The sequence below is a fragment of the Poecilia mexicana genome, unplaced genomic scaffold, assembly GCF_051168715.1.
Source record: "Poecilia mexicana isolate PSO_F unplaced genomic scaffold, ASM5116871v1 scaffold_11, whole genome shotgun sequence".
NCBI classification, from domain to species: domain Eukaryota; kingdom Metazoa; phylum Chordata; class Actinopteri; order Cyprinodontiformes; family Poeciliidae; genus Poecilia; species Poecilia mexicana.
Genome location: NW_028263380.1, coordinates 2,949,298 through 2,968,171, shown reverse-complemented (window position 1 = coordinate 2,968,171; position 18,874 = coordinate 2,949,298). Strand labels below are relative to the sequence as shown.

The following is an 18,874-nucleotide window of genomic DNA, read 5'->3' as shown; positions in this document are numbered from 1 at the left end:
TGAAGAACTGAAACATTTTATGGAAGATTAAATGTCTGAAGTATGCAGTTTGTACAGCATGTGCGTCTTGGGATGAAGAGTGTAAAATTAATGCATGGATATTGTCAGGAAGATGGAGTATGTTACTATTGCCACTTATTTAATGCTTAATGATCTGATATTAAGTGTTCCAAATATCATCTATAACTGTCAATTAGTTGTCAAATATTAGCTCAGTACATCAGAAAGTAGGTCTGTCTACTGTCAGTTGGAGCCTTTCCAAGCATTCAGCATGCTGAGTTGAGTAACTATTCACCGGTGCAGACAGATACAGCCACACAGTTTATAAAGTAACATAATAATCCAATTAGTTCTGGAATATTTAAATTATATTTATGAAAATTTGATGGTAGTGACGTATTTCTGTTGTGCGCACCAAGTGATCAAATTGGATATGCTGCGGAATCAAATGCAAATAAAGGCAATGATGTAGCATCATTTACCTAAAGCGGTGTATGTCGAGTAACATTCACATCCACATGATGCTTCTAGGCTATACTTAACCTCTTGTGGCTGCGTTACAACAAAAACCTCTGATATCAGCAGCAGCAGCTTCTGGAAAGACAAGCCAAACATTTCTGGCTTGGGAGAGACGAAGCTCCAGGAATCAGATTAAACTGATGCCCTAGTTCTATGAAAGGCTCCCTTATCATCTGTCACCTTACAGTCTGAAGAGTTGTTTACGAGGCTGACATTAGAAAACCTCACAAATAAAAATCTGGAAAAATGTGGCTTTCGTTGTTAATCGTTAGGTCTGACGAAACAATATTTTGCATTCAGTTGTTGACATGAGACACATTCACACAGGCAACAATTAAGATTAAAAACACAAAAAAGGATGTAAAGAAAGCGTCGTCATTGTTCATCTGCCCAATTAGTTAGTTTTGAAATTCATTTTTAGCATGCAGTTGTGTAGATTAAGCTGTTTGGTTCTGACAGTGTGTTACTTTCACACAGCAGGTCTAGATGCTCAGTTCTGACTTTTGCTGAAATATGATTTTTTTTTTTTTTTTGCGTGGTAATTCAGACTACTTAAATACGACTGCAATGAGAGTCCCGAGTGAAGAGTTTGAAACTCCAAAGCGAACTCACATGCGCAGAAGAAGAGCGCAGACCTCACACAGCAGCACAGGAGTAATAATAAGTTATTCAGAGTCGACATGGTGGGGTTGATGCGTTCAGGTCGATGTACAGTGAGAGCTTTTCAAAACACATGGAGGAGTTCGCCTGTAAGGGACAGAATGTGTTCCTATGGCTACAGCCTGGTTGTTCTGACCCTTACATGACTTATTCCAAACAGGGATCCTTATCCTCAACAGTAGATCACTTTCTGCCATTCCTCCATTAGGATTGTCATGTTGACCGATTGTCCCACTGAGCTGTGGAGCTCTTGGCTGGTTGGATGATTAACACCCTCCTTGCCTGGTCCGCCGTTTTAAGTGGACAGTCGTGTTTTGGGAGGTTTGCAGTTACACTTTTTTTTTTATTTTCAGATGATGGATTAAACCGGAAAAAAAGAAAATGTGAACAAAAGAAGCATCCTTCACCTTTCAGACTATGTGCTGGCCTTTCAGGTCATGAATGACATCAGTGTTTGTTGCTGTGTGACAGAAAGTGTCTGAATAAGCATTATGAGCAGCAAATCGCTGTGTTTGGCTAATGAAGCTGTAGAGACTTTTAGCTCAGAGCAAAACATCCAGGCTGGCAAGTCTTTGAGCAAACCCACTCATCCTGCAGGGTGAGTCATTCTGCCTTTGGGTCACATTATGAAACTGGCTATTGCAGAAAATTTAATTGGAGCAACAACAACAACAACAACAAAAGATCCAGCTGTGGTCGTCCTCAGCATGTCCACTGGGTTTAATAGACGTGCACTACAACAGATAGTGGCGTGTTTCACAGTAATGTTTAATATCAGCTCGCTGGCTTGAAACAGATCAGAAAAGACACATTTCATTATTCTGGTACCAGAGGAACGGAGCAGATGAGCCTCGTGGTGGAGGAGAGTCGTCCATTTGTCACGTCGTCCCTCTGCAGAACTGCTCCACTACATAACCCAAACACACGTCATTAGCTCTGAGATATACATAAATAAGTCCACTGCACTGAAAGTGACTAAAATCCTACTCTGTACAGCCAAATGAAAAAAGAAACCAAAAAACCAAATCAATAAGCTCCAAACACCTGTGTGTTAATAATGTGCAGCTAGTAGGAAACGATCTAAATCTGCTGAATGTGATCATTTTCTGCAACTTTGCTGGGAATCTGTCAGGCAATAAGACATAAGAAGTGATATCATATTCATATTTCCTGAAGATGACAGCACGTTGGATGTTCTCAAGTTATTTTATGTGTAAACCATGAGGTTTTTTTTTCTTTTTCTTTTTCTTTTTTTTTTTACCAGATTCATTTAAAGATAAATCATATTTCTGCTCTCATTTTCTCTGAAGTTGCCTCCATTATGATGAGGAATTTCAGAGCTCAGTCTGGAGTTCATTTTGTGTTGCTCATTGTTGCCAGATTATGTCAATGAGAATAAACAAGCTCAATTTCATTTTTCCATTAAGAACTAATTTCCGTATTCTGCAGCTAAAGAATTTAGTCGATGAGAAAAACAAAGTTTCACTGTTGCAAAAAATTGACAATTATTTGTTGTCACTAGGTAATAAATTGAAATTTTCTTTCTGATTGTTTTTATACGTTTGAATTGTTGTTGCATCATTTTAATTTGTATCTAATGTCTAATTAATATTGTAGCCGTTATGTTTCCCCAACAAAACAGATCAGATCATTCTCTGTGGCTGAAGATTCGCTGGGTTTTAAATTCTCTTACAATAATTGTGAAAAATTAGCTTTTAATGTTGTTTTTTTGTTTCAAAGGTAGTTTTTATGCAACTTTATTGAACTTTGATTTCAACTTTATTTACATTTTGATAGTATTTTAAGAGAAATTGCCTATTTTTTTAAAGAAGATGAGTATTTTTCTCTTTTTGCATAAAAGAGACAAAATATTAGACTCTATATCTTACAGATTTAAATGCATATTCCTCTTCTGATTTAATACTTCACAGTAGCACTTATGAATGTAATATTGCCATGAAACTCATACCATTGTTAAGTATATTCTCACATATGATCTCATCCAAAATACATATAGAGGGATTTTTAGTCTTGTACCAAATGCATTTTATCTACAGTGCAGTCAGTTTGTAATCCTCATACATTTGAATTATTTGTGATTTTTTTTCTACTATTAGTTATGGACAACTTCTTGTCTTTCTGAACTATTTGTTGCTAAATAGAAATAATGAACCCAAATCTAGATAGCTTTAAAATGGGAGCTGCAGAAGGTAGAATTGAGTTTTTAATGGAAAAATAAGATTCTACGTAAAATGAGTTCATTTATTCCTGGTGGCATAATCTGGCAATAATGAACAACAAAAACCAATACAGACTCTCTACAGATCATGACAAATTATGTACATGAATAAGTGCATTGCTTGTGGATTCATCTTTAAGACAGTATCATGTTCATTAACCTTTATTTTTCCTATATAAAGACGGACTTTTCCAACTATGACACAAATTATCTGTGTCAAATTTTACTGTCAGGATATAGGGATCAGTTTAAGAGAAAAAAAATGTTTATAAAAGCTACATACTGCAGCTCTAGCTTATGGCATGCTGCTAATACTTCAACATCTGTTTATTGTTAAGGTCTGGCCTATTATATCTACGGCAAAGCATGAATAAATGGAGACATCTTGAGAATGTATGCTGTGCTGTGATTGCATTGAGTTGTCAAGTGGATTTGAAGCAAAAACATCAAATGTTCTGAATGAACTAGAATGTGAATTTGACGTTTGTTAAGTGGTTAAGCCGACATGAATAGACAGCCTGACTTGTGGGGGGGAAGGAAAAATTTAATATCTAATAAACATATTGTCAGCTAATGCCGGCTGGATTCTGCATTAAGAAAAAGGCAGAGAAAAAATGAGCTGCAGTGAGGGAATGAGGAAAAAGCCAGGATGAGATTTCGAGGCACCTCTGAGACAAATGTGATTTCAGCGTGTCCTCTGCTTCCTCCCACTGCTGTCTTCTGTATGCAGACGCAGGTAAAACGGCTGCAGAAATCCAGGTGGAATTCTTTTTCACATTTTCTGGAAATCTTTCTCTAGAGTTCTTCAAACCTTTTTCAGTTGTAATCATAGATGAAAAAAACTTCCTCTGCTGTCTTTCCTCCTTCTCTCCATCTGAACTGCCGTCCTAATGGACCCCGTCTCTCAGGCAAACAGTTCTGGTCCTTCCTGTCTCTCAGGACGTGTTGGCTCTGTGGATCTCAAAGCCCTCTGAGACCTCGAGGGCGTCAGTTAGAAAAATGAGATTTGAGCTTCAGTGTTAGCTTTCCAGAGACCTGCTCTCCGTGCCTCTGACCTCTGCAGGGTCCAAAGATATCCAACATCTGTCTCGTTTCCCCTGAAACGGTCCTGATGGAAGTAGCTTCAGGAGAGATTAACAGGGATTTGATGTGATAGACCAACCCAAAGTAGCCGGGCAGGTTGTTCTGTTTGCAGTTAGCCACACATCATGTTGGAGACACAATCCATGAACAAGAAGGTCCTCTGGTCAGAAGAACTTAACTTTTATGTTAATTGGTTTCCCTACCAAATGTTTATTAACTGGATGGATGGAAGGATGGAGACTGGATTTCTGAAATGAAAAGTGTTTCATTTCAGAAATCTTTTGTATGTTTTATACACACTGCAAACATCTTGCCTCAACAAGAAGTTAAAGAAGTAGCAGTTTATGCTTGCTGTAGTCATTGCTTTAAAAATAAGGTGTTTGTCAGTAAAGGTCCCCCATATACTGAGGAGCACCTAACTTAGAAGAGGATCGTGAGTACTGGAAGTGGAATCAATGCAGACGTCCGCCGTACACGTCGGTACAACAGTACCTTTTTAAGACCTGGTACGCAAATTTGGAAACTGCTTGGTGGAAAACAGCGTTCATATCTAACTGTTTTGTATGATGATGTGAGTCAGTGCAAACAGTCCAATGACGCGCAGCAGCAAGACTGCCGCTTTGTGCCGCACTAACAGGTGTGTGATAGCTGCTGTGGTGGAGAAAAATTGGGGCTGGATGCTAAACTAGCTCATCAAGCTAGCTAGAATCCATTTGGATTGTGGGAGACGAAGGAATCTGTCACAAGAAATGTAGGCAATCGGTTCGCTCGACAACAAAATCACCACCGCCCGCCAACAGAATGCATAGAGTCTGCATGGTTCACAAAATACTACACCTGAGTATGTTTGAGCCTTTAGTAGATATTCACTAACACATTTTTTTTTCCGATGGCAGCCACCAAAAAAAAAAAAAATATTCTTTAACCTTGAGGTAGTTGAATTCATAATGGCTGTTACTAACAACTACGACAAAAAAGCCTTTTCAGCAAGGTGCTGAGCAAGCAAGTACTTATATGCATACAAACACACAAACACACAGTTTCTTTATTACCCTGTGAAGACCACTACTCTTTCATCTGCTGTACACCAGCTCATTTCATACAGACAGGCCTCTGTTTGTAAGGTCCATTGAAATGAAAGCAGGTGATAATTATATTTTGCTGTTAACAGAAAAACCTCAGAACTGATGGATGAGACTTACCTTTCCGAGCAATTCGAATACAATTGATCCTGGTCTCCTGTTGGGAAAAATAAGAAAAAGTCAGTTTGTTCGTTTCTGGCTGATTCCATGAAGAAAACAAAACTAAGGAAAAAAAGAGCATTACATCATCTTAAACATGCAACAAAGGACACAAGTTTTTATAGCATTTGGTGAATGGGGTCAGATTTTGTCCAGATCTACAGAAAATAATCTGCCATCCAGCTGTAAGGCCAGAGCTCCAGACCTCCCAGTTGGAGTAAAGCTTTAGTATTTAACCCTTTAACAAGACACACAAATATATTTACTATTTTAAAGTTTATTAACATTAGCTTGGAGAGCTTGATATTGAATATTTGGGAATCCAGAAAGGGTCAGATTATTTCACTGTTACGGCCTCAAACAGTGCTGGTTGGAAATGAAAGAGAAATCATAGCAGCAAACGGCTCCGTTTGATGGAGCCTGGAAAAAAACCTCTGCTTTAAAGAGAAGGTATTTATATCTGAAATAAAGGTTAATTAGCCAGAGCTAAAGCGAGCTGCTACTTTAATGATGTGTTTGAAACCATGTAAGATCAAAGTGGCGGTGAGACATTTTTGGCTCCTGTTGCTTTGTGAAGACCCCGTAAAGAAGCAAATAAAGATAATTCACCAATCTAGAGCAGGATAAATAATTACATGTTTATGTTACATCCAAACACCAAAACATACAAACGTAATTATTTGTTATTTTATAAGGTGCAGCATGGAGCGGCTGCTATGCTTGAAGTAATGGATATTTAGGATCAATTGGAAACGCTCCAGCAGGAATAACACAAAGAGGAAGGTTACGGTTCCTGTGTTGTGCACAAAAAACTTGGTACACCAATCACCCGTCTTTCAAGCCCCACTGACGGAATATTAGCTGGAAGCAATTACTGTTTTCAGTACGGTGGAGGCTCGCCGTCCACGCTAAGCCTGAAACATCTCATTTAGCCAAGGTAATTGTTAGAATAATTAGTTTCTCTCCACACTCTCACTCAAAATCTAATCTCCCCCAAAACACAAATATATTTTAGGAAATATACTGGAGATGGAAATATGTGCAGGTAAAACAAATGATGCTTCGCTATGAGAGAATAGATGATCACATTGAAAGTGGAGAGATTTTAATCAGAAACTATGAGACACGACAGAGTGTGAGGAAAATACAAAGTGGGGCCTAATTATGAAGTATAGACAGACAGACAGACAGACAGACAGACAGAGATATCATACAGGTGGATTATGCATAGTGTTAAATATTTAAAGCCTTTAATAAATAAGTTGTTTTAGGGACCAGATAATGTTTTTTTCTCTCTGTTTCATTCAGAAATGATGAGTCGTCAGTCATCATTAAGAACAAATCTCAAACATGGCAGATCTCACACCATCCCACCTCCTCTATGTATATTCCTGCCCACTGGCTTCCAGTCAGTCAGGCTCTAAACTGAACTGACAGTAAATGTTGCTGAAACAAACCAGTGGAGTGAACCAAAGGGATTATGGGTAATGCTTCCTACCCCTTTGAAGTTGCTGGTAGCCTGGAAGTAGATGAGGTAGTTCTTGGTGGGGTCTAAAGGACTGTTCCAGTAGCCGTTGTAGGTGTGGTTGTCCCCCACAGTGAAAGGCGTGGCCTCGGGCAGACTGCTGGGGGCCAGCTCGGCTGTGTAGTAATGCGGGGCCCCTTTGGCCTGCGCCTCGCTGTGGGAGTTAGCCGTAGGGAAGCAGTCGACGGTGCCCAGCTCTCTCCTCCTCACCCGGCGGGAGCCATCCTCCTCCACCACCACCACCTGGTAGGCACTGGGAGAGACAGATCAGACCTCTACAGTTACTCTAAGGAGCTGAAGCTAAGGGCCCCAAGGTTTTATTGTTTTCATTTTCATGAAAAGAATAACACAACGACTGTATTTCACAAGTTTCCAACACGACATCAAAGCCCCATGTGTTAGCAGACCAGAGGCAGCTTTCAGCAGGTGTCTCCTTTCTTGTTTTGGTATATTGTGACATTATGGAACTGAATAGATTTTTGGAAATTATGACGTAAATATACACGATACCTAAATCCCCAAAGTTCCCATGGTAACCATTCAGAGATGCCTAAACGCTTGCTCCCATAAAGTCCCGCCCTTTTCCACACAGCTCCTCCTTGGAGCTGCAGTCTTCAGCAGAGCTTCTCCACAAGGCTCCTCCAGACTAGCTGCAGCAGCAATTATCACACACCTGCTTGAACTGTGAGTCTGCTGAATGCTGTGAGCAGCATAATGAGAAGTATTGTGGTGATGACATTCTAAAGGCAGCATCTCAGAATGTCATCACATTCCTGCTCTTTCTGAGCTCCTTCTTAAAGCAACAGAGGCCCAACTTCAAGGTGCCAAATTGCTGCGGCAAATTTAAAGTCGTTGATATTTGTTTAACAACTGATGGTAACATAGTTGCTTGACTGTGCTGAAAGATGAACAAAAAAAAAGACATAATATCCTACTATTTAATGTATCACAATGTCTGGATTTATTTTATACTCACTACATGAAACTGGTTCAGTAAGCAGAAGCTTTAACGCTTGGTCACCCTGACAGAACCATGCTGTCCTCCATGACAGAACCTCAGATTGAATCAGCTCCCATTCTTCCTTATTTCCTGGAGAAATGCTGTTTCATTAAGATGCCGTGGATCAGATTTGTCTAAATCCGACATTTAGGCAAAAATTGGATTCGGATGCCAGTTACAGGGAAGCAGCAACCAGCAGCTGTCAGCATATGATTAGTAGTTTGCTGTCAGTTCAGAGCAGTGTGAGGCAGTGACCGAGGGAGCCACGTTACAGGATTTATTCACTTTTTGCAGTATTGGAATGATAAACCCGGGAACCATTTACTTTTCACGGTCACCATTTCCAGCCTGTTGCAAAAGTACTTTTACACATTTTTATGACGTTATGTCAGAAAATTCAATTTATGTTGTTGGGAGTTTGTTTTTTAAAGTTTTTCCAAGAATAAAAATGCTAAAAAATGTGATGTGGCTTGTATACATTCCTCTTTTGTCTTTAGTCATTTAGCCTTTAAGAATTAACTACTTAGTTACTAGTTTCCAGTCATTCCAGTTACTGTGTGAACAAACAGGGTTTGCTTCATCCCAAGCATTGAACGTCCTATAATTCAGTCCATCATCTGAGCTGCCAAGATCCAAAGTTAAGTTGAGGAAATAGACATTCACTTCCCAAGTCTGCTCTTTATGGAGGAGTTTCATTTACCTTCTAAAAACAGGTGGGTCACATGTGAATAAAAATAACCAAAAAAGTGTCTAAGGCGTAAAACTTAGAACATGGGCCTGAAGACTTTGTCTCCCATGTGAAATATGGCGGCCAGCTTGCAGTGGGGACACTGTCCTTATGAAGGGACAGAGAAGATAGCTATAGTTGAAAGGAAGAAAGATGGAGCAAAAACAAGCCAGTTCTGGAAAAAGACTGCTGCTCGGTTCACATGGCAACGTTTTAAAATTGCCGGTTGATTTTCGAAACCAGAGAGACCACACAAGACGATGAAAAAATAAAAAAATAAATCATAGATTTACACTACAGTGTTGCGGCGTCTGACCACACAGCAAAGACAAGACAACACGCCGACCGATTTCACTCAACAAATCACCCAAAACCCCAGAGATCAAAGGGGAGTTAAGAGGAAACAAACATGGCGGACAAGGAAGAAGAAGTATAGCGATAGTCTGTGGATTGTTTTTATCAGAGAAAAAGTGTTACAAAGTTGCACCATGGCAGTTGTTCTGTCTTCTCTATATATCTGATTCCCATCCGTGTTTCTGTCACCTCTCTTCCTGGTTGCCACCTGTTTCATTCAACACGCCACACAGCAGGAATATCACTTAAGATTATCTTTCCAGCCATCACAACAATCAGATGGCTATGTCTTTAAGACATGGAGAAGCAGCGTTCAGCTTCTATTAACCACACATCTGGAACAAACTTCCAAAAAACTGCTAAACAGCCGAAACACTGAGTCCCTTTAAATCTAGACTAAAAACCTGCCTGTAAAGAGTTGCTTTAGAGTCATAATAAATGAAACGTTGATCAACATATTTGATGTTTATTAATGATTTTGATGATGACACTCATCAAAATAGAATAGAATATACTTTATTGATCCCCAATGGGAAAATGTCTCATTTGTTACCGTTTTTCTCAATTGTTGACTAAATGGTGTGTTTTATGACTTTGTGTTTTGGTGTTTTTATGATCTAAAGCACTTTGGTGGCCTTGGTGCTGAAATGGCTCCATGTTTTGGTTTTCTTAGTCTCTTCAGTTTTCTTCAGGTTTTATATCCATTTAGCTGTCGTCCATGTTTTATTCTAGCTGTCTTGTTTTGATAATAATTAAGTCTGTTTGTCAGTACTCTCTAGCTCAGCCTTTTTGTTCCTGTCAACCTAACTCATGTTTTTCCACTTGTGTTCCCTCATTAGTTGTCCTGCTCACCTGTCTCCTACGCGATTTAAGTTCCTGTTTGGCTTTTGTTCCTTGCTGGGTTCTTGTAGTTGTGTTTGGTTGGTTCCTGTCCATGCCAGTTGCTCATGACCAGCTTATTGTTTTGTTCTTTTTGTTTACCATCGCTGTCTGCGCTTGGGCTCTTCCATGTCTCTGCCTTCATCGTCCATGTCAGCCACAAATCATCATCTGGGCTTTCCCTCAATGTTTTAAGAAACCGTAATCATTCTGTATGTAAACTTCAGATTTAGAAGACATGAATACATAAATCTGGAATTATTTCTCTTACTGTTGTAGAATTTAGCAAATAGAAATAATTGTAACTGTCTTAAAACAAGAGAAGTTTAGTATGATTTAACTTCATTAAGGTTGTATGTAGACTTCTGGTTTCAACTATATTTAGTGATCGTTCTCATTAAATACATATTTTTTAACATAATAAAAGAGGTTTAAAAGATATATGCGTCTTCCTTAAACCTTTTAACCAAATTGGAAGCTAGGTTAGCTAGACGAGCTAGGTTAGCATAACATGACACCGTTTGCTTTTGAAGTGCATCTGCTGCTTTCAGAGCCTAACGAACCACTTCCCGATGCCCCACAGAGCTCTTTGTGACTGCAGCTATAAATACCCGTGCATAGCAGCAGTGATTGAGCGCTGGAGTAGCTGAGGAGCATTTATTAGCTGTACCTGACAGGCGCCCCCCTCCCCAGGGCAGGGCGCAGCAGCACGGTGATGGTGCTCTCTGACTCGCTCAGCGGAGACGGGATGTCTTCATAGTCGAACACAGGGGCTGGAAAAAACACACACACACACACACCCACACTTTAGAGAGACAGGTCAAAGACATCCACACTACAGAAATATTCCACATGAAACCTCAAAACCTTGTCGATTTTAATGTTTTTAAGACTTTTGCTGAGATATTTTAGGCTTTTTTTTTCTCAGCTGCATATGAAAGGAGCCGGAGCGCGATCTCTTTTCATTACTCAAACGGATCCCTTGTGTACCAGTAGACCTCCCACACGCTGCCATTGTCTGCTGACGGGAAGCAGCAGCCGGCTACACAGAAAACAAGAGGCTTTTAAACATAATTAGGATTTATGTCAAAGTTGCACAACCTCAGCAAAACTCTGGGAGCTCTGAGGTGGAGTTTTCCTCGCTTTATTACAGATTGTAAATTAATTGGAAGTGTGTAGTGAAGTAAAGTGCTGTAGCTATGAGAACAACATACGAGCTCAGGGTGGAATGGAAGAGGTGAATGTTTGTGTAATTCTGCCACCAATAGTCACACAAACAGCTGAGATCTACTGGACCAGTGTGCATGTATGCGTTCTGTTCACTATATATTCCAGCTTTGTATTTTTCATCCTTGCTAACAAAATGGAGTGTATCTGCTTTCTTTTTAGTTTCTTTCAGCTCCTTACGGACCTGTTAGGTTAGCTTAAACTGGAGCTCTGACTGAACTAATTCTTAATGTTCTAACAGTTCGTACACAACGTTAATGATTTGCAAAGCCAAAAAAGGACTGTCAGGAGATAAAACTCCTTAAATGTTGAATTTAAGGAGCCACTAGATGAGCTAAATTTGTCTAGTGGCTAGTTGTGCTACCAATGCTAATGCTAGCATGTGTGTAAACATGGCTGCTTTTCAATGATGACAGCTACACAAATCTGCAAAATCTGTATTTTGTTTTTGTTTGCTATCTGGATATATCTGCAATAAATATTGTGGGATATATATTATTGTAGAGCAACAGAAAAGATCAAATAGTTCAGAGGTATAAATTAACTTTCTTTTGTCAACTCTTTCTGTCAAAGCCAAATATCTAAAACTCTTTTATCCGTGTTTAATAAACACAGACACACTTTCATGAAGTCAATGTATTTTGTTCCCTTTTCCTAGTTTTGTGGGTTTTTGAATTAATTTCTGGTTCTTCAGCTCCGTTTAGTTTTCTTCCATATTTTTCCTGACAGAAAAATCCCATGTGAAAACCGGTTAGACATGGAAGATCTATGCACTCGAGGTTCACACCAGTTTTTACGTGAATGATGTGTGTCGCATGTAAGACAAAAAAATGTTCCATGGTAAAAATCCCATGTGATTCTCATCAGAGTTGTGATTTTAAAAAGTGGTAATTAACAACTCCCAAGCTGAAACCACAGAGCGGCTCCAAAAAGGTGGGAACGACTCTCATTGCTCAGACTCACAACAAGCAATTCTCTACAGCCTCCACATGATTAAATGCAAATACATCCCAGTAATGTCTCAGTCTGAACACATTTAATGGACAGAAATCACCAACTCACATTAAGAGGTGGAATGTTTTCACAGCTGTTCCATACCTGCAGTCTCAGCCTCTAATTTCTGTTGTGTTGTGTTGTCTTGTGTTGTGTTGTGTTGTGTTGTGTTGTGTGGGGCCTTTCAATGGGAGAACAGAAAACAAAGCTGTTTTCCCCTCAAACTACCCATCCTGAACATTTGTAGTTAGCTATAATTTGTTTTCTCTCCAATAAAGCGAGTGTGCATCTGAAAGCCGTTTTGGCTGTGCATGAATGAGGATAATTTGTATAATTTAAAAGTATATGAGGAAATCAATTTTGTTCTTTTTGAAGGAGAAAGAAACAAGTTCTCGCTCTGCTGGCGAGAAATGTTTAATGTCTTTTTTTTTTCTTTTTCTTTTTTGGTTTTCTTGAATGCTGTTTATTACAGACTGGAATATTAAATCTCAAAGGAAGGCTTCTTGTTTTATTATTGATGAGAATCATCTTTTGGGGTTACACACAGGACATCTATCAGCCTCACTGCAGGCTCACCAGATATGTTGGTAGTGATCTCAGTGAGAGCGGTCTGGCCGAAGCCTTTGGCCGTGCGGGCCCGAACAGAGACCAGGTAGGTGGTTCCGGGGTGCAGGCCTGAGAACATGTGGTAGGTTTCATTCCTCAGCTTGGAGACGGTGCGGCGAGGACCAGGAACATTGATGCCTGGGTCAGAGGATTCAGTGCTCTGGTAGCTGATCTGCAAACGATAAACAGACGGAACAAGAAAACAGGAAAAAACAAGCTGAAGAAAGAATATTATCACGTGATACATAATACGAACATAACACTTCATTTGTTTTTACAAGCTGATTCTGAAAGAAAATGTCAATGTTCTTCATAAAATATTCATCAGACTGTTTTTCAAATTAAAGAAAAAAAAAACATGTGCTTGGTTAGCCATGTTTTTTTTTGGAGAGATCATTTCAGCTTAGCCATGAGAGAAAATGTGAGGACATATTTCAATACTTGCATGAGTCCAAATATATGACCAACTTTTACAATGATGGAAAAATCTGAAAATTCTTTTTAGAACTTTCTAAGTTCTTGATGATGGCCCGATTGAGATTTAGTTTGTTCAGCCACAGAAACTAGAGGCATACAAATTTTTGGTATTGATCTGATGCAAAGTAAATACAGGGCGTGTATCACTGATATTGATATCGATATCGATACAGATACCGGTATCAATACTTTTCATTTAAGTTTGACATACCAACACATTTTTCGTGGTTTTTTTTCCTTTGAATTAATTTTGTTCTAACCTCAGACGGAATTTGGACAAAATTTGTAGCCGTCTACAAAATGCTTTATTAACAAAATGATTTGTGTGAATTTTTCCTAAATAAAGTGCCAAAAATTATCATTTGAAAGTAAATCAAAGCATAATCTTTTCTGAGGTACAGGCTGAGAGCCTACAACACAAAAATAAAATAACATTTCAAGAAGAGAATCTGAAACAAATCTATCGATCTCACCACAGTAGCATTGATCCCATACTGATACTGACCCTAACCCTCAGACCTTTTTGTCACTTCCTGCCAGCTGCATCACAACTCCTCAAAGAAAGTCAAGCCTTTAAGACCAGCTTCTCCAGTTAGACGGCTTCCATCCGTCATTAAAACAGGCACCAATTACCTTATAGACACATTTTATGGTCTAATAGTCTCCTCTATCTTATGCTTAAAGTTGCCGTAACAAATGACTGCAAAGAGCTCCAGAGGGAGTATTGGTTCCAGTCGAAGCAGTGATCTCCATGGCAGACGGGATGAAATTTTAAAACCTTCTGCAAAACATGCAGGAAATTAACATGGCCAGCGCTTTTGTACAGACGTTTCCTATTTGTAATTTTGTACCTGACTTTTCTGGGTATGAAGAGAAATCATTTTCCACAGAACATTTTGTACATTCATAGTAAATAGGTGTGTTCATATTGACCATACGGCTGTTTTGTACCCACTTGGGAGATCATTTTCAAAAGTCTACTCTGTCTTTTATAAGGAAATGTGGCTGTGTGATGCAGATACCTAAATTAATTTATATTTGTGATTTTTTTTTCTAATTATTTTCAAAATTCATGAAAATATGTACAGTGGACTCCCAAACTGTGGTCCGCCTACAAATCCACTGAAATGAACTCTCTGGTGTGAACGCCAAATGGACCAGAGACCGCTTCAGAAGCAGGAAGCAAATTACAGTGGAGGGCATTCTGGGTAAGTACAACCAAAAGAAATTGCCAAATTGTTTTGGTTGAAGCGCTTACTTTGAAAAAATTAGAATGTTCAAAGCCTGGATGCCGCAGCTATGGAACAGGACTCTGGTTCTATTTCGTGGTTCTGGCCACTTGTTAGCAGGAAGAATGGAAACGACACACAGGTGTATCACCTGGACATGGCCAGGTGTGGCTGTCCAAAGTGAATGCCTGTACCTTCAGAGAGAGACAAGTTTAACTTTCATTGGAGTGCAAGAGGGAAAAACTTTTGATCTCTAAAAAAGACAATAGACCGAATTTTTAACCTGACTTTTAAAAGGTATGATTTGAAGGGACGGTGCCTGATGTAGAGGTGGAGCCTCATATCCACAGGCTATTTGTCCTCCATGAATCTGGGATTCAGTTCCCAACTCTAGGTCCTTTGCTACATGTTTCCCCCCTCTCCTATCTCTCCCTATTTCCTGATCTGATGTAAATAACTACTGTCAGAGCCAGAAAAACCTTTAAAAAACTATAGATTTGAGTCAATGATTTCCCAAGAGCTAATCCCTACTCCTTACCATACAAGAAAATAATTGAGTGTGTTCTATTTAATCATTTTTTGTAAACATCATGCATGTCTTATTCATCAAATCAAAAAAGATGCAAGAAGACTCCTCAAGGATTTTCAGCTGGTGAAAAAAATAATGGGGGTCACCTCCATAAATCTGATCACAAGCAGATGGACAGGAGTTGGGTGGTAAACCAGACTGGAAAGGATTCAGATTATGACCATTATTAAGACGCTCCACAAGAAACCTGACAACCGTTTTTTATTTATTTATTTATTTATTTATTTATTTTTTTAGCTATTGTTAACGTAGCTGGTAACACACAGTAGTTAGATATGTTGCCTATATTCACAGCTTTAAAGACTGGGCTGCCATCAACAACTTCCAAGCTTTAGGGATTTCTGTATGTTTAAAAGATTTATTTAATGTATGGAGAATGAGCAGAACTATCCATCTACTGTGCCGACCTGCAGGGAAAGAGGGAGGTGAAGGGGTGAGCTGGTGCCAGTCCATCGCAGTTTTCTAAAATCTGTTTTGGTTGAGTCCAATCAGCTGCACCCAAGAGGGGAATGCCAGAGCTACTTCATGGCCAGACACTAACAAGCAGCTTTTCAAACACTATTAAATGAATTATCAGTGCTTATCGAGTTCATTCTGGCATACAGTGAGGATTCACTGCTGGATCGAAACATGACAATGTACAAGACTTTTCTATTTAGACTGTCAGTAATTTGTTATTTTTGTGCACACAAAAAATATTTTTATGCACTACATTCAGTGACATCAAGAATATCTCTAAAACACTGCTGATGGATCCCACTGAGGAGCTTTTTTTTCTGAACTCTGCATCAAGTCTAGTCAGCTTGTCAAGTCTTTCAATCACATGAAAGTTCCACTGCCGTCTTTTATTCTGTCAACTCTTTGTGTTATTTGTTCAATCTGAACCTTCCAAGTAAGTGCAGCTCGTCTGTGTGTGAACCAGTCACACCATCACTCAGTGTGTGTTTGTGGAACTAATTTCTCTCTCGAATGCCTCTCAGACTGTCATCGATAGTGAGGCTTCATAGCAGAAAGCCCAGACTACTCTGGTCTCTGGTAGGTTAGAGACCACCAGAGAAAAAAAAAAAAAAACAGAATCTGATTTATCTGCCAAGACGATGGCACAGACAATTAGACATTTTTTTTCAGGCGCTCACAGCATCAAGACGTTAATTATAAATCAGGAATGGAACTTTGAATCCTCTTGTTTCTGGTAGGCCCGTAAATCTGACGCACAAGCAACATCCGCGAACAACACAAAGACGCTTCTCTTGTCCCACTGGGGGCTACAAGAACTGATCTGATTGGATGCTGGAAAAGGCTATCGTTGTGCTGAAGTTATGCTAAAGGACTTAGCCTGTCAGTGAAGCCTAAAATAGCATCAGCACAGGCGGCAGGCGCTAATGCTAATGTCCACACTTCTAAAGTGCTGTGAATGATCAGGAATTCCTGAAACACTGAAAAGCTGACTGGATAGAAGAACACTTTGCACCAATGTGATGAAGAACCTGAATAATAATAAATTAAAAACAATTATATTTTTTGAGTTCTCATGTCTATTTATTAAAAAATCTAGCAGCAAAAGGGATTTTTGAATTAAAATGTAGCTTATTTTGTTGATACACAGTTTGATTAAAATGCAATAAATCACAATTAATTCATTACAGACTCTGCAATTAATGAGTCCCCCCACTAGTATAAATATATAAACTTTAAGGGGAATAAAATAACGACGAAGGAACAATATGTAGATATATTTGTAGCCATTTTATATTATAAAGAAAGTAAAAAGAATTGTGACAAAATCAATAAATCCTATTTTTGATTGTTTTGATCAAAACAAAAACCTTCATCAGATGCAGCCTGGGGACAGAAACCGTCTTTGTATAACTGACCTGAAGGAAAAAATCTGAACAGTTTGTGTCCAGCAGGATGTTAGCTTCTTATCCTGGAGGCTGGATGGTCAGCCCTGATTGTCAATAATGACATTTAACATTGTGGAAGCTTCCATCTCAATCAATAAATCAATCAATAAACTTCATTTGTATTGCACATCTCAGCAACAAGCCAGTTCAAAGTGATTTACATCATAACAACACAACAATACAAAGTCATAAACTTTGTATTGTTTATTCAACAACTGAAACATTACATTTGACCAAATGTCGTCATTACACATCAAAATGTTGGTCAGTGTTTCATTTATTATCGTTCAAAAGTAACTAAACAGGTGGGATTTTAGTCTAGATTTCAAAGAACTCAGTGTTTTTGGCTGTTTTACAATTTTCTAGAAGTTTGTTCTCCTATGTATTTACAGCCTCTGCTTTATTAGCATATAGAAATCTACTGTAAATTTAATGAAATGTGAACGTGGGTTCTGCAACAGGTCAAACCAAAAACAAACCTCATCTCTTACCTCATACTGTGTGATGAGACCGTTGGGCTCCACAGGCTCCTCCCACTTGAGGAAGATCATGTCGTCGAGTGGAGTGAAGGTTAAAGACTCTGGAGCGATGCCCCCAGGAACTAAAGCGAGACAAAATAAACAGCCTCGGCTGAAACAAACTGTCCCGAGTAAATGGAGTGTCGTGTGGGCATGCTAGTGGGTGCAAACACTTTTGACAGAAAAAAATAAAGGAGAAAGAGAAAAAAAGACACAAGGGCTAGAAAAGATAGAGGAGAGGGAGGGGACAGATGAAAACTGGCCCGGCTCGGCCCCAGATGTCAGGATATATTGAGATCCTGACTCCTGATGTTGCACAACGTCTACATCATGGCCGTCCTTTGTGGAGTGATACAAATTAGATTAATTTGCTGTACAACCTGACACATAAGATCATTTACTCTTTTAATACTATAATAACTATACTACTGCAGGACTTGGTAGTATTCTAACCAGCTTACCTTTTCCCATTTGGTCACATTACAAGAACAAACTTCCATCTATCTTATATATTTCTGTGATTGGCCTTACAGAGTGGCTCCTAAATGTGGAGTAATATTGAAACATGCCTTTCCCTGCAGACTCAGCTACATTTTTTTATTTTTTATTTTTTGGCTTAGTCTCTACTAGCTTCAAACATTTAGAAATGCAAAGTTTTGCCTTTTTGTTTATGTGAAATAGTTCAACCTCAATGAGATTGGACTGAGTGTCGGTGAAAATCAACATTTTCAAATACAACTTTGCTTCTTGCCTCAGCTCTTTCTTTACAAGGAAAGGCTCTGGCAGCATCCCCATTACTGCAGCCAAGTTCCAAATCAGTCCATCCATCTCATCCTTCACAAACAAGACACTAATATACTTAAACTCCTTCCCATAGAGAAACCTCTGGCCCAGAAGCAGAGGCAGTTCCTGGTTGGGAACTGACTCTCATCCCAGTCTCTTAGTGAATGACTGGAAACTCCCATGTTAGAGTCCAGTGCAAGTCTAGGAAAGAGCTGGACCTTGTGCCAAAAATGCAGACACAGCTCTTACTTTGGTCTATGGAGACCAGATAATCCTGAAAGTGAACTCAGGTACACCGTAGTCCACCATGTACTGCAACTG

At 39.2% G+C, this 18,874-nt stretch overlaps 1 protein-coding gene across 1 annotated transcript in view; it reads right to left on the bottom strand.

Annotated features, from left to right (window-relative positions):
* Nucleotides 1–18,874, bottom strand: part of LOC106928785 (receptor-type tyrosine-protein phosphatase U-like) — a 150,740-nt gene that overhangs the window by 44,776 nt on the left and 87,090 nt on the right. Inside the window, exons 11-15 of the mRNA XM_088009932.1 lie at nucleotides 17,744–17,853; nucleotides 13,024–13,225; nucleotides 10,898–11,000; nucleotides 7,241–7,520; nucleotides 5,704–5,740 (exon numbers count right to left, since the gene is read on the bottom strand). Of these exons, the coding sequence (XP_087866058.1) occupies nucleotides 5,704–5,740; nucleotides 7,241–7,520; nucleotides 10,898–11,000; nucleotides 13,024–13,225; nucleotides 17,744–17,853 (732 nt within the window). The remainder of the gene's footprint in view (nucleotides 1–5,703; nucleotides 5,741–7,240; nucleotides 7,521–10,897; nucleotides 11,001–13,023; nucleotides 13,226–17,743; nucleotides 17,854–18,874) is intronic.